At 31.6% G+C, this 17235-nt stretch overlaps 1 protein-coding gene across 1 annotated transcript in view; it reads right to left on the bottom strand.

Annotated features, from left to right (window-relative positions):
* Positions 1-17235, bottom strand: part of LOC126771818 (uncharacterized) — a 227992-nt gene that overhangs the window by 40408 nt on the left and 170349 nt on the right. Inside the window, exons 2-3 of the mRNA XM_050491922.1 lie at positions 7428-7468; positions 200-316 (exon numbers count right to left, since the gene is read on the bottom strand). Coding sequence (XP_050347879.1) covers positions 200-316; positions 7428-7468 — 158 coding nt within the window. The remainder of the gene's footprint in view (positions 1-199; positions 317-7427; positions 7469-17235) is intronic.

Below are 17235 nucleotides of genomic sequence, written 5' to 3'. Positions count from 1 at the left end.
GTGCTAGAGATATTATAGAACACTCACTTGTGTGTGTGTGTGTGTGTGTGTGTGTCTGTAATATAACAGGCACAATAGACATAACAGCTTTCGTGGTGGTACATTGGCCGTGTAAGGCATAGCCTATATTTATTGCAGTACTTAGTTTTTCGATGTCTTCCAGGCATAAATAAAAGAGTTATGTATAATCGATTCATACCTGTTTGGAGTACATTGTGGTCTTGCTGGTTGGCCGGTCGTCGTTGGCCTTCTGTCGCTTTCTGCCCGCGTTTTCATCCTCTGATTCGTAGCCTTTTGCTGAGTGCGCTATGTCCGCCTGTTGGAAATTTCAGGTTTATTTTATACTTAGTGAAATAAAAAAATGAATGAAAATGGCTAGACTAGGATTTTGAGTTGAAAAAAAACAAGAGCTTCATATATGAAATAAGTAATCCAAAATTTATTTTATCTGCATTGCTTAAAATATATTAAAGAGTATATTGAAAATCATACTCGATTTTCAATATACTCTTTAATTTATCATTGAAATTACTGAGCATAAAATATTTTTCAATATTTTCTGATCAGTAATTTGCATGCATGATTGAATATAAGTTTTCATTTATTATATAGAGAAAAATCTAATTAAAAATCTTGTCTTTAAATTCTTACAGACATCAGAAAATACTCGTAAAGTGAAATGCATTCAAAACAACACAACTTCTACAAGAAGTAACGAGATCAATTTGTTTTTTGTACAGCTATTAGTTCTACAGAGAAATAGAGTTCAAATTTAAACGTAATATCGGATGAGTGTGTGGTTCCTACGACACAAACACAAACGAGCTTACACAAAGCCTACAACCAGTAAACATTACAAGAAATCGTTAAAAACTTTAAATAGATGAAGTTACTTATTATATAATTAGGATTGTTCATTAACTGAGTTGTACTCGGTTCACCTTTATCATTCCTTATGACATTTGACGCCCAATTCAATTACAAAATGCAAATATAATTAATTGCTTTTACGCACAAGCATTTTCTAACGAAGTAAAATCTTTTTATTAACATTCAAAAATACTTCGAACAAAGACCACGTCTTTGTCTCTAAATGTTAACAATAATTATGTTTTATAACATTTTATGTTTTATTTATCTATAAACTTATTAAACAGTCTTGCTATCTCTTTTAACTTCACGCACAAAAACGAGATTGCAATTTTTATTCTTGTCAAATCAGCTCAGTTTAGGCGTTGTATGCAATAGAATTGATATCAACATGTTATAATTTAATAGTTAACTGTGGTTACTCGTCAGGATTTTTTTTTCTCTAAATAGTAAAAGTTATTATATTTTTTAAGACATTGGCGATGTATTATCCATACTGGACCTTACGAAGGCACCACCAACCTTGGGAACTCATATTGTCACCTGTGCCTGTAGTCACAATGGCTCACTGACCCTTCAAACCAGAACACTTACGAAACAATACTAAATATTGCTTAGTGACGGTAGATTATGTGATGAGTGGTACCTATCCAGTCAGACTTGTATAAAGCCCTACTAACTAGTAAAGTACGTATAAAAATAAGTATGCAATCACTTGTACAGTTTAGTAAAAATAACGAAAACGAGTTAAAGTATTTTATTAGTAATTAATTAACGAAGACAATGAACAAAGGGTAATCCTCTGTGAAGTTTGCTGTGAATTTTATGAAATGACTTAAGTTTGATAGCTTATTAGGAATTAATTGCAATTTTATTATATTTTATGTCCATAGCTTATTTCTGTAACAGTTTTCGCATTTGTATTTAATTTATTTATAGCTTATAAAGTTTAAATATTGCTGAATTAAAAGTGATTTTTAATTTTACAATTTTGTAATTTACATTTATTGATACCTTTTAATAAAATAAAATTGTATAACACTTATAATAATTTTACGTGTAAAAGGGATAATATAAAATAGGTATTATGTGTTAAAAATGCCATGTCAACATTTCGTAAGGATTGTAGTGCAAGTGAGATCAGTCAGATCAGATAAAATAAATGTTTACGAGGAAGCATAATCGTTATAAGCACCAACTCCTCTTTCATAGTATAGATTTTTGTTCAGCAGTTGGACTTTAATAGGCCATCATTCAGTTCTTTATACTCCAGCTTAAATATATTATCAGAAAATTACACATTTTATTATCCTCAGCGTTTAAAGCTATTCAGCGCAGTTCAAAGTTCAGACCGATAGTCGTTTCGAGTAAAATACCTAATATCATTCAATAGATATTTTAATTGTAATTTGTATAGATTTATTAAGTCCTCAAAGTAAATATACACGTGTTTATATTTTCATATATAATATTCAGTCATAATCATAACAGTGCTATTGACTACTAATTAATATTTATTTGTAGATGGCCCAATGCTAGGCTAATGTTTCACCTAGGCTAAGGCTAATTATAATACTAGGCTAATTATTCACCACACATAAATACGTATCAATTTCTAGTACTTTGTGAAATCGTTTCATTTGTATAATAGAATATCGTTAACACCTTCCGTAAACACATTAGTATTATTATTTAAGCTATTCAACAAAAACCGTTATAGTTTAAGGTTATATGCGAGCTTAACTAAGGTATTTTATGTACATTTATATGAATGAATTCTGTGTTCGTTTTCATAGCATATGCGTCCAAAAACTCGAGCATAACTCTTTTAAAATAAACGAGTAGCCTTACATCCACTGACTCTTGTTATGGTGTAATCGTTCTTCTCCCTTAAGCTGCGCTCTGTAGTAATAAGCCCTTCCATTAATCTTTTGAAATCCGTACAAGCATGCTTCTCTTCCACTTTGGTATGGATTTATTTTACTTTCACTTTGGAATTTTAATCACTCCATTTTTTTTCGTCGAAGTTTTTCTACAGTAAAAGTTTGTGTTTTAAACCAAATAGATTTTTATGTGTTCGTTTTTGTTACCGTTATTTCCGTGTCGAGTATTTTGACGACAAATGATAAGATGATATTTTCATAATAAATTAAAAAAAATAGGTTTTAATAAAAAAACATTCGTTTTTTGTGTGTGTTGTAAATCAACACGTTATATGAGTTTTAGGTTTTAGGTAAACCTTGTCTGTAGCTTATAGCTATTAACCGTGGTTTCGCTCGGATTAAATGTGCATTATAATCCTATACATCTCAGTTTTATATACTTTGCTAAATTATTTAGTTACTGTCTCATTGCTAAAAGACGTAGCGTGAAGTCATGCAGCCTATCACTTTCCTTAAAAAACGGGTTACCGAACGTAAAAAAATATTCAAATCAAGCTAATTTCTAAGATTACCGCGATTAACCAAACAAACACTCCAGTATTGTAATGTCGCTAAGAGATTAGTCAATGACACTAATTTAATTATTCGAAAAAAGTAACCTGAAAATACTGAAAAGAACTTTTTCTATCTTAACCTGTCTTTGAAGTTTTGAACTGATAAAATAAAAGTCCACGTCTATTGAAAATTTCTTAAGTCTCGATTTTCATTGAAATATCTACTCCAAGAAAGTTTTTTAACTATTTCAAATCCTTGTAAGATTGAAGAACAAAAGTGGCATGTGGATTTCGCAATGTTCTATCTAGACATTTAAACATTTTACCTATTTTCAATATTATATTTTTAGACGTACATTTTATAAAGCAGAGCTCGAGGCTTTGTATGGACGTTAGCTACACTAGTTTTTTAAATTTAAAACAGGTAAGCAGACTGGCAAATGAGCCCCTTGATAGTAAGTCACATCCGCCTATAGATCTAGGTGCCAGTAGGTAGGACCAAAAATACAACAATACTAATTTATTGGATTTGTATTTTACGGTAGAATATATGATCAGTGGGTATTACCTAAATGAAATAAAATATGATTTTTTTAATGCGTTTTTATATAATTAGCACAACGAGTCACATACAAGCTCTTTTATATCATTTTACGACATTAATTATAACTAATAATCTACCATCGTTTAGTGTAAATAGATTGTACATTTACAATTATAACCAGTAAGAAAATCAATAATGACATTTCATCTATTTTTTTTTATAGAATAGGAAGGCGGACGAGCATATGGGCCACCTGATGGTAAGTGGTCACCAAACGCCCTTAGACATTGGCATTGTAAGAAATGTCAACCATCGCTTACATAGCCAATGCGCCACCAACCTTGGGAACTAAGACTTTATGTCCCATGTGCCTGTAATTACACTGGCTCACTCACCCTTCAAACCGGAACACAACAATATCAAGTAGTGCTGTTTTGCGGGAGTATATGTGATGAGTGGGGTGGTACCTACCCAGACGAGCTTGCACAAAGCCCTACCACCAGTTTAATATAATAAACCATTAGCATATCCATTGCTTCGTCTGTATTTTATTTCAATTTTATATATATTATGTAGCATTAAATGTCATTCATTTTTCACTATAAAATTTTGCATAAGCAATGAACATAAAAATAACACAGGGTACATAACAGCTCTACTCACACGCGGGCGAAGCTAAGGGCCGAAACTAGTTATTTATATTCACTTTTTTACCAAGATCACCATAATGCTTTTATGTTGCAATATATATATTTTGGACAAATGTTATTATACTATTCTACTACTAGTAGCGCACGTTTTGACCTAATAGACCAATTATATAAAATTTATATAAAAAAATCATTTTTAAATATCGAATATTAAGTTTGTATCACTTATAACTCCTATAAATTTTCACATGTGCATTCCACCAACCCACACTGGAACAGCGTGGTGGAATTAGCTCTAAACCTTCTCCTCAAAAAGGGAGAGGAGGCCTTAGCCCAGCTGTGGGACAATTAAAGGCCGTTACTGTAAAAAAAACATTAGAATTTAAATAATAAATACTACAAATTACTTTTATCAATAATAATGTAAGTTATATTTTATTGTTTGCGTTTTTTTTTAATTAGTAGAAAATAAATTAAAAATGAAAAATATTTTACTTAACCAACTGATTTTAAAAATAACAAGAAATACAACAGAAGATGAGAACAAAACAATTAATTTTTAAATATTCTAAAAACTGTTAGAAACCGCGAATTCAAATTGTACACTTTTTCTTCTTTTTTACATAACAGTTTTACCTTCTAATTACTAAGTAAAAAAATAATTTTCTTAGCTTGACTCCAACTTCAGACAATTTTGTAATACATTTAAAACCTTCATTTCCTTAATTTAAGCGGTCTTACGAGTAAGTATAACGTGGGACGTTATAAAATGTTACATAAAATGATAAAAGCAACAATATTTTCCTGAGAAGCTTATTTACTCAAGCTCTACAAACATATATTAAATTACTGCAACGTGACTTGCTCATATAACTAAAGTTACTTAAAGTGCAACTAAACTTTGGAAAACTCCTGCCCTCTAAGAGGACCAACTCCATAGTCCTCTTGAGAAGTGGAACATTATTTTGCTCTTAGTTTTGGATGATGATATTAATATAACTAGAGTAGGAGTTACAAATTTTAGATGTTGAAAGTTATTTCTTCCAAACTAAGGCGAAAAATGCTTCCTTATTTCAAATAATGATTTTAAGCCGATTCAACTGTTTCCGATCACGACGCTCATTATTTAAAAATACTATTTATAAAATGTCATTTTATTAAAAATCAGAACGACCGATAAATTGTGTTGCCATTATGAAAAACTTTTTAAATACTGTTGTGGTTATTAGTATAACAAGAAATACTGCCTCAGCTATTCCAATTAATATTGTTTTGAAGAAAAATAAAACAATGTTTTCTAAATTATACGAGTTGAATATATTATTGTTCTGTTATTATTATAGAAATATCAAACTAACATCATAACTATGAAACTGAATTACACAAACGAAATCATAGAGCAAGTTCAGATAACAATAATATGAATTATTTTTTATGATTAGCCTGAAACAATATACCAACAAGTTTCTTTACTGTGGTCGTATATTTGTTATTATTATTTATTTGTTACAAAATAAAATTATATGTAGGTATAATACAAGTAATACAAGTACAAGTATAATACAAGTACTTTTAATTTTTTTTTTCATTTTGTTTAAATGTTTTTGATATTTTTTGATCTGCGAGTCTAAATATTTGTTCTAAAATTTCTTGTATAAAAGTATAAAATCTAATTAAACGAAGAATATATTTCAAAAAATTCATAAAATCTTCGTGAACTTAGCTTAGTGATTTGATTGTAGGTAGACAGTCAAATATGTCATGAGTAACTATATTATATTATCTATTATGTTAGCATATTATTATTATTTTTACTGTTGGTAAACTCATCAGATATTCTACCGTAAAACAGCAGTACTTGGTGTTGTTGTGTTCCAGTTTGAAGGGTGAGTGAGCCAGTGTAATTAAAGGCACAAGGGACATAACATCTTAGTTCCCAAGGTTGGTGACGTATTGGCGATGTAAGCGTTGGTTAACATTTCTAACTTAGCATTAGGTGGCCCATATGCTCGTCCGCCTACCTATACTACAAAAAAAATATATATATATATTGTTTTGTGACCGACAAATTACAATTTAAACACAATATTGCCAATAAGCTCTAACTTCATTGTAAGTCACCAATATTTCACTAGTGGATACGTTAAATTTATTGGCAGGCATGAACCTAAGGGTATCGCTTATATATGCTGAAAGCTTATTCCTTTCACTTAAGTTTATAGTCAGAAAATATTCTTACAATAACGCTTCTTATATATTCGTAATTAAAAACATTGTTTCTAATTACGCTACACATACATACATACATCTCTACACATTTTTCTCTCTGCCACTTAATGTATGAATAAATTTTATCAAAGTCGTGAATATTACAATAACAAATCAACACATCTTTTGTTCATAATTGTCGTATATCTGCTATAGTTTTGGCAGTATTTAACAAGGATAGCGCCCGGACCGACAATTTTCTTGACTATGTTGACATAATAAGCTCAAAGACATAGCCTATGTCTACCCGGTAACTGACCTATTATAATGAAAAAGTATATACAAGGGATTAGAAGAAAACAAACACATAAAGATCTTTGTTTATACTTTTAGTATGTTTAGTAATACAGAGAAAACTAATGTTAAGCGATATATCGAGAACACTAAAATGAATGTCACTTAGTTCATAAGAGTATAAAATAACATATTTTTACTTTTTATTAATATTTTGATTAGTGTATAAATATCATTGGCAAAGTGTTTTGCATGTGTGTTGTTGTTTTACGGAAGAATCTGTCAACGGATGTAGGAAAATCTTTTTTTTTTAAAGTTATAGTAGATTTTTTTTCAAATGCTAACAAAATAATTTACTTAAATATTTATATTTCGAACTGACGAAGCGGTAATTGTGTTTAAAAGTTTTCTTTTGTGTTCTCACCTGTGTTGAAACCGACACGCCAGAACCGCTCGGTCCGCCACCTGAGAAGAAAAAAAAAACGTTTTTGAATGATTCTTTCCAAAGTTCGGTTGTACGTTTGCGATTAATTGATAAAATAATTTAAATATTTAACATTTTTTAGAAATTAATAGTTACAGTATTTTTGACATAAATTAAATTGTGCTATTATAAATCGTAGCCTGTAAAAGCTACTTATTACAAAATTGGATTCTTAATCAAGTCAGCTGCATGCATAAAAATAATATATATTAATAAATAAATATACATAAATAAACTAAGTTATATGTCCTTGATAGAAATTTTTATATTTAGTGTTTAATAGAAATTTATTTATTAAATATTGTCACGTTATGTTATCGTAAAAAATTATTTAAAAATTTGCACAATTTTTTTGTATCGCAGGGTAGCAAAGAAATGATTTTTCAAATTTAATCTTTTAAGATGGTCAAATATGAACGCGAATATTTATTTATGTACATAAATTAAACGGCTTTATTAAACTGAAATTGTGAATAAACGCTTCCTACAACTTTTGTGATAGGATAATCATTCTTCTTGTTCAGGAATGAATTTTCAGTTGTCTCGTTAATCTTCAGGAAATTATTCCGAAGAAGATTTTCAAGTTACAAAATTATTATACGAGAAATAAGTAGCTCATCAGCGCCAAATTTATTTAACTCATGTTTTTAAGTTAAGCCATAACTTAACAAGTTTGTAATTAAATGTACATTATGGTTTCGATAATAAATATAAATATATTTGTGATAATTTTATTTTAGTGTATTTATCTTGTCCTTTATTAACAAAGTGTAATTCCTGTATCTAGTTTAAAACGGCATCAGTCTTCAGAGTTCAGAGCAATCGTGTCGGCGATGCTCCGCAGGGAATTGGCGTGGAGGGCCGTAACCTCTTTCTGTGAGACCATCATGGTCCAGAAGGAGACAGCGAAGCGTGAATGGGAAAGGGCTGGTCCTACTTGGTGGAGATGACGTCGGCGTCACCTCGGCCCTTCCACAGCCCTGACGCCCGACGGCGGAGCACAATACAGTACGAGAGGTTATATCAACACGATCCCGCAGTCTCTCCGATCCGTGCCGAGGACGGCCATCGCAGTGGTTTTAGTGGGTAAGAATCCCACATAACCCGGTTCCCCCCCAAGGGAGCCGTATACCTTTCTGAAGGCCTCCACTGCGTTCCAAAAAAAGTCCAAGGATCACTTTATAATTAATCTCGTGCTCGGCAGTAAAGAAAAACACCGTGAAGAAACCTGCACGAGTTGGATGAAAGTCTGTTACCATCAAATGGTAGTTCTTAGATATGGAATCATTAACGGCCTTACTTGGTTACTTGGCGTATGTTTAGTTAAACACTTTCGCTCTTTCTGTCATTGTTGATTTGACATTCAAAAGAAGAAGACACAACATTGTTTAACTACCCCTTAACAACGTTTAAAAATAAGGCCGTAACATTATAATAGAATTTTTATTCATTAGTATAGAAGTTATATCTAAGGTACAAAATATAAGAAATAAAAACGTTTATCATTTAACCTCCAAGACAAGAAATCATCACTTTAAAGTTATAGCTACGTGAGCACTTGCTTGTTAAGTAACTTAGGTGAAATTTAGGTCCATGGTGCTTAGTTGTAGAGTTTTGGTGACTAAGCCGATCAAACAAACTACTCTCAAAGGTTTCGGTTAGTTATAGTGTTTAACTTGTTAAAAGCTATTCGAATTGTTAAACTGCTAAATAGACTACGAGTTAACTCTTGCTTCATCAGCTGTTCCGGAACCCTTTGTTCGGATAAGTAGTAAGTTCTTGGTATTTTTAAATAAAAAGTCCACATATTTTACTTCTTCTGATTGGTGTCATAGTGGTCCTGATCATTATGATGTGATGTATGTTATGGCCTCGTTAGTCTAGTGGTTACCTAATAAGTCTTCTAGGTCGTTGGTAAAAATCCTAGGATTTTTACCAACGACCTAGAACGTTCAGTACCACCTGTTTCACGGTAAACATATAAAACCGTCGGTCCTGCACCTGAATTCTCTCCGGTTTGGCTGGTTTTGCCAATAATATGTAAGGCGCAGTTGGCTCTCCTTTCAAAATGGCTGCCATAGCCGAAATCAATCAGGAAGATCACATTATCATGTCATCATTATCATGTGCAATTTATTTTAAAATCATACAAAGGAACAATATCTCTATAAAAGATTATTTCTAGTAGCCCTAGCGGTTGAGTAATATAAATATGAATAAATATGTTCTCTACACGGATTGGAGAGGTTGCGAGGTCGTTTTATATACGCATCCTGCCCCTTTCATGCTATGATCTATTTTAGGCTCAGTCGAGCTTTCCTCAAAGTTTCCCCCATCCCGGCTGACAACGCGAGGCCAACAAAGATCGTCGATCTTTCTCTTCAAGTCATATGAATCAGGACATGCGGGGCTACTACTCATATCTACGGCCGTAAATAAAGGTGAAGCTATCACTGATTTTACTTACTTGCTTTATACTTTATGTACATCACAAAGATTAAACAAAATTACAAAACATGGATACATCATAATTATGAGTATCATACAACTTTGGCGACTTTATCGCTACATAGCGATCTCTTGCAGGCAACCAGCACGAGTTATTATATAGTTTCTAAAAAGAATCGGCAAGAATCTCAGTAGTTACTTTTCTTTACTGGTAACATAATATAATAACTATCATATATAAATTTTTAAAATACCACTAACATAAAAACGAACTTTTATTTCACGCTTTTTATCATTTGAGATCATATAATTGTTACGCCTTTGCTGATGTTTTTTGCAGTTTTATTTACGGCACTTATTCTTTACATAAACGTTATATAAATTGACAATTTAAATAAGTAAATACAAATACAAAATTCAAAAAAGCTGAGAAAATCAGACCGTGTGGAATATTCGCAAGATTTCCAACTCCATTTTTCTGTTGAATCGCAATTTCGATTCTCTGAGTGATATATGAAGCCTTCCTGTCACCGGTGCAGGCAATAAGAGGGGGTGTTATATGTTCTGGAAATGTTTTTACACTATGACTCCAAGGTTCAAGTGTTTCAACTGCAAACGGTATAAGGTATTTGTATGATATGTATTTTAAAAGCTTAGAATTTACTTATCATTCAGTTTAATGCATAAGTCATGCAAAATTGTGACTCTTCTATGAATTTACGAGTGTACTTATACTTTTGAATAAATATTCATCTCGCGCACACGGAATATATCTCGCTTTTATGACTTTTAAAGTTTTATTTAATACACTTGCTTAACATTTCATATTTATTACATTTATAAATATTTTTATAGGCTTATATATTATATTATATAATAGGCTTGGTTATAAGTATTTTTACATAAAATGTTCTATACGTTATATTTTAATTATTTTCGAATTTGGTTTCAAATATTATCATTGATTGCGGTAATTCAAAGCGATATATATAAATAAAGTTGTGTAAATTTTTATTTACTTATTTAAAATAAACTCTGTATATGTCTCACAGGTAGGCAAAGAGTTCCTTTTCTCTTAAGGCTTAAAATTTATTCTTCCACCAAAATAAATGAACGAAACTAGGAGTTGACTACAGCATTTACTGTATATTATGTAATAGACACTTTCAAGTACGACATACTCGTATTTTTTTAATTTAAATCATAAATGGAGCTTACTCTACCACGCTGCTCCGATGCGTGGTGGCTACACACATGTTAAAAAATCTTTCACATGCAATTTTTCTCAAGATGGAGGTTAATTTTAACAAAATAAACAAAAATTAAGCATCTTAAATTTCAGTGATGCTTGCCCGAGCTTAAACTCGCAATCTTCGATTAAGATTCATGTTTTCTAGCCATTGGACCATCTCGACTATTAACTAAATATATATATAATTCTTTATAAGCCAGAAATATGAGTGTGTTTTTAATAATATTAAAGATATCCATTTTATTAGAAAATAAGTGTTAATGACTAATACAAAATAAAATGACTGCAGTATATATATATATATATTTATACCTTTGTGTTTTTTTTCCAACTATTAATACAATAATGAATAAGATGATACAAAACAACTGAATAAAATATAATAATAGTATAATAAACTTATATTATTTCAGAACTTGTGACAAACAGAAATATTACAAAAGTCTTGTTAGATTAAAAAGTTTCCGTTTTCGTTACAAGTATATCCAACTAACATAAAAATAAGGGAATTATTTTTATTACTGCAGTGCGTAAAGGTAACAAAATGTATATTTTCTTTGCTTAGGCTATATACCATTTTGTGATAGTTGATTATTCTTTATTCCAATCACAGTCAATTTGTTGTCAACGCATTACTTCCATTTATTTATCGACTGAGGATTGTGACTACCATAAGTCGCTCCATACTGTACTGTTCTCCAGGCTGCTCCATAAAATTTCGCGTCCCTCGTAACCTCCTCAATCGTGTTTAACCAGCGGATTTCTGCTACTGTTCCACTTTTCTTATATCTGGCTTACGGGCATGAGATTTTTAAAACTGTTTGACTTTTGCTGAATCAAGCGGCCGAAGAAGACTTCCGATGATACGCTATTTAAATGCACAATGGCCACACCAATAAATAATGTACTTTTTGTAGTAAATATTGCATATCAATATCAATTTCTACCAAAGGAATACGTGAAATACTAATTGTAATTTTACTGAGTACATTTCGTTTAGTTCATTCAAATATGGTAAATGGAATATAAATAGCTTTTATTTTCGTATATCGAATACAAATAATATGTAAAACGTATATTGAATAATCATTTTCCGACAAAATCCAATTTTAACTTCCCAAACATTTCGATTTCAAATAAAGCCCTTTTTCCATGTATTTTCAAAATAAACGTCTATTTAGTATTCCCGAACATCAGTGCCGTTATCATATCGTTAATATTTATAGAAGGGCCATGTAGAGCGTATATTAAATCTCTCACATACTTTTTGCATCCTCAATTTTCTCAAAAATCGGTGCGAATTTTTTATCGTTTGATAACGTTTCCCGATTGAGGCTGTTATAAGATGATTTGTCACGTATAATGGTGTCATTTAAGGCGTTTCAAGTGGTATTATTTAAGGTACTATGTAGTTTTAAAACTTATCAGCTAGTTATTTATATAACTTTTTTACGACGTCAAACGACCACGTGAGTAATGATCACCATCGGGCACTGGGCACTGTATGAAATATAAACCATTTTCTATATCATCATGACCCACGGGACCTGAAATTTGCTATCATTTTTGTCTACACTATTACACTGGCTTACTTACCATGCAAATTGGTATATATCAATACAAATTATTGCTGTTTGCCGATAGAAAAACTGGTAAATGGGCTGTACCCATCCAGACAGGTGATCACAAAGACAATATCAACTGAAAGATTAATAAAAGTATTAACTTGATTGAAAACTTTAAAAGCAAAATAAAAAAGTATATGTATATATGGCTGAATTCTAAATGGGAACAAATGGGTGCATGAATAAATAGTTTGGAGTTAAATGAACGGAGTCTCTTTGCAAACGCTATCTAAATGTTCACTTAAAAGCCAATATGTAATGAATTGAATTAGTTTAAGTTACCCGCACCTAACATTTGGGATCCACTTACTAAAGATTTAAACTACAACAGACTACAAACAATGATAATACCTTTTAAGGTGTATGTATATATATATATATATATATATATACTATATATATATCAATACAATTATACGGTATACTCAGGATAATATGTAATATTGTTATATTTTTTAATGACAGTAACCATAATAACGATTACTGTATACTTAAACGGTACATTACTTATGAACTTTGTTTACGTTGTTCCCCTTGTGGAGAGCTTCGCCGAGCCACGAGCGGAGCACAGCACGGAAAGGGCCTCGGATGCGTTATACACGATACCGCAGCTTCTCCGATTAGTGCCAAGGATGGACATCGCAGTGGTTTTAGTGGGTAAGAATCCCACATAACTCAGTTCCCCTCCCAAGGGAGCCGTATATCTTTCTGAAGGCTTCCACGGCGTGAAAAAAAAAAGGCCAAGGACCACTTTATAATTCATCTCATGCTCGTGCAGTGAAGAAAAACACCGTAAAGAAACCTGCACGAATTGGATGAAAGTCTGTTACCATCAAGTGACAGTTCTTAGATATGGAATGTTTAACGCCCTTACTTGTAAAGGTTACTTATCGTATGCTTAGTTAAACACTTTCGCTCTTTCTGTTATTATTGATTGGACATTCGAAAGCAGAAGACACGGCATTGCTTAACTGATCAATCCTTAGACAAAGTTTGTTAGTAAGACCGTAAATGATTTGATTATTAAAATTATTTTGTGATTATTACGAAATATAAAAAAGAATACAATAACTGTAGAGTTTTGTGTCTAATTTCATCGAAATTCTGCCACATGTGTATTCCACCAACCCTGGAGGACATTATTATTATTCATATATTCAGTTGATATATTTTACAATACTGTAATGATGTAGAATTTCATTGATATAGGTTAGTATGGTCATTGACTTCAATCAACATATCATATACTAATTATATTTGTAAACAAAATCCGCTTCAACTCGGTTCGAGGTCGTATTTTTCAGTTAAAACTTTCGCATTTTCAAAGGTTTCCAAACAATAAAAATGAATGTATAGAAAAAGTATAATTGAATTTTACTTTAATTCATTTTGCTTTTCACACTCAAATGATTTTGAATTTAACAGTATTTATGTCTATTCTACCATCGAACAGCAATACTTCATTAGTGCTCCAGATTGAATGGTTTATTTGGCGGTTTTCTCTTTGGGGTAAATCTCTTGGGGTTTGGGGTTCGCCAAACAGCAATTATACTTAGTATGGTTTTGTGCTAGCTTAAAGTATGATTGAGCCAGTGTAACTACACAAAGGATTTAACATCTTAGTTTCCAAGGTTGGTGGCGTCAAAGTCAAAAGTTTAATATAATAAATTTATAAACTACACTTTTGATCTTATCAATAACAAAGTACAGAAATTACAAAAAATATCACACATTATAATGACTATGATTTGCATAACAAATTCACAGATAATATATATTTAACACATAATCTCATATCGCATAATTACGATTCATTACAAAGTTACGTTAAAACTCAGAATTTTAAAAAGATTTTGTAAGAGTATGTGTGCTTCGTTAGTGTATCATTCGCTGCACCTCGATTTGCGCTCGTCTTTTGTTACGCCATTCGAAATGTTTTCTCTCCATGGGAAGATAGAATAATAAAGTGTACGTAACCTAGATTCCAAGTTAATGACGGTAATTAGCGAAATATATAATTTTCTTTCAAAAATCATAAACTCACATTAAGCACATGAAACTTAAGTATATGGTGTTTATCAGAGTTTGATAGATTCACGTGTCACCATTGCGCCACATCAGCTCCAACGACCAACAAATAACCAACGACCATGGTTTCATGTGTCATAAAGCATTTTTCCAAGAAATCTCGTGGTGAGTCAATTGGAATACTGCTCGAAACACTCGGGATATTGTAGATCTTCCAAGCGATTAGTTGCAGACTCGCTCGTATGCTAATGCATATTCAAGGAAACTGCTCTTCAATTGAACTACTTTGACATTTCTGAGGGCACAGATTCAAAGTTTCCGGTTTCCTTAAGGTATATGAGCATTTATTTATCAAAGAACATTATTAAAGCTTAATTAAACAATTTGTTGTGTACATCGAAAATTCAGACAGGACTTTTAACAAGTGGAGGGTAGAATTAAAAAAGGGTTAACAGAATAAGCGTAACTATTTCTCGGGATTTAATTTACGATAAATTATATTTTAATCATATTTTCTATTTATAATGAATTAATTTTTTGTAATAATTATGTAGTTCATTGTTTGATTAGGTTATTTTTTAAATAGTTTTTTAAAGTTAGGAATGATTTAGCTACTTAAATATCATTGCAATTAAAAATATCATTGTTTTGTACAGTTGGGCACCTTCAAACGTTGTACATACTTTGCCATAACTATACGTGGTTATTGAGTTTAATCTCCTGTTTCTTTGTTTTGTAATGTTTCATTTAATCTAGTAATATTAAAGCATCGTATTAAATTTTAGGATTAGACATTACATATTCTTGTAATACATCATTACTAAGTGATGGGCATGAACTGATAAGATAAAGGCGGATAATGACAGCACATTTTGTTGATTGGAGAATGATATATTTCATTCATAAAAATAGATTCACATAATATCTAAGCGTGGTAAATGAATACGTTGGCAGACTAATTGCCTGTTTTTGAAATAAATATTATAATTACTGATCTGACCAGACACTGAACGTTCATTGGTAGCCTATCTCCTTGGTGGCCAACGACCAACGATAAAAGTTGATCAACTTTAAAGGCTAATTATACCTAGTATATGTTAAATACGAAAAGTAAAATAGCCATTCTCTTTAGCGGAAGCGAAGATAAGAGATAAGGTCTTACTAATATTTTTTTTTTACAGAATAGGAAGGTGGACGATAATATGGGCCACCTGATGGTAAGTGGTCACCAAACGCCCTTAGACATTGGCATTGTAAGAAATGTCAACCATCGCTTATAGCCAATGCGCCACCAACCTTGGAAACTAAGATTTTATGTCCCTTGTGCCTGTAATTACACTGGCTCACTCACCCTTCAAACCGGAACACAACAATATCAAGTATTGCTGTTTTGCGGTAGAATATCTGATGAGTGGATGGTACCTACCCAGACGAGCTTGCACAAAGCCCTACCACCAGTAAATATTGATGTTATGTTGACAAGCGATGGTGATGATGGCCCTGTCAAGGCGACTAATCACAACGAAGACTAAAACAAACTGCGCACATTACAGTGCACAAGTGTGTGTGAAAACTTACCTGAACTTTTTTTCCCCGATGGAACAATAATCTGATATAACTGGAGATAATTCAAGCGCAGGAACAACTGCTTCACATGTTTTACGAGGCATGGGAATTTTAAAACCAAATTCCATATTATTACTAAGAATTACTTGACAAAAAAACCATTATTATGTAATATAAGAATAAGTTTTTAATAGCCCGAATAGGAGTTTTAAGTCAGGACCTCGAAGGTCATAAGCGTTAACTTTGGGCATCTTTAAACGATATCATCTACCTTGTTGATCAATACCAATAAATTATTTACTAAATATTATATATATTTATTTTTAAAAATATTATATATAGTATTTATAAATGCTATTAAAACTATAAAAGTTTTACATTTATTGTAGTTTCGTTTTCATTAGACTTTTCAGTAAAAGCAACTGAAATTAATCATGCACGTTCGAGAAGGCGTAAATATCTTTTGAATTCGGAATACATTCGGTTGCGAATTGCAAAAGTCCGCCTCCGCACGGATATTACGCTATTTCCGATCGATTAGTTCCTAGCCCACAGAGCTAATGCGTTTGTATTGCGAGCTGTGAATTCTAGGAACAGGTAATACTCGAACAAACTGACTACACAATTCGCACACTGAAGTTTCGTCAGTTGCTAGTAACATTTATTTTAGTTGGTGGTCTCTTATATAATCGATTCAATATTCACAATTAGCCTAACAATTGAATTACATGAATGTGCTAGTTTTCTGAAATAAAGTAACCAATATAATTATTTAAAATATCATTTTAATTATGATGTTAATATAAAGAAGCATTTTTATAACCTTATT

Source organism: Nymphalis io, chromosome 11 (assembly GCF_905147045.1).
Source record: "Nymphalis io chromosome 11, ilAglIoxx1.1, whole genome shotgun sequence".
NCBI classification, from domain to species: Eukaryota; Metazoa; Arthropoda; class Insecta; order Lepidoptera; family Nymphalidae; genus Nymphalis; species Nymphalis io.
This window is presented reverse-complemented; position numbering and strand designations above follow the sequence as displayed.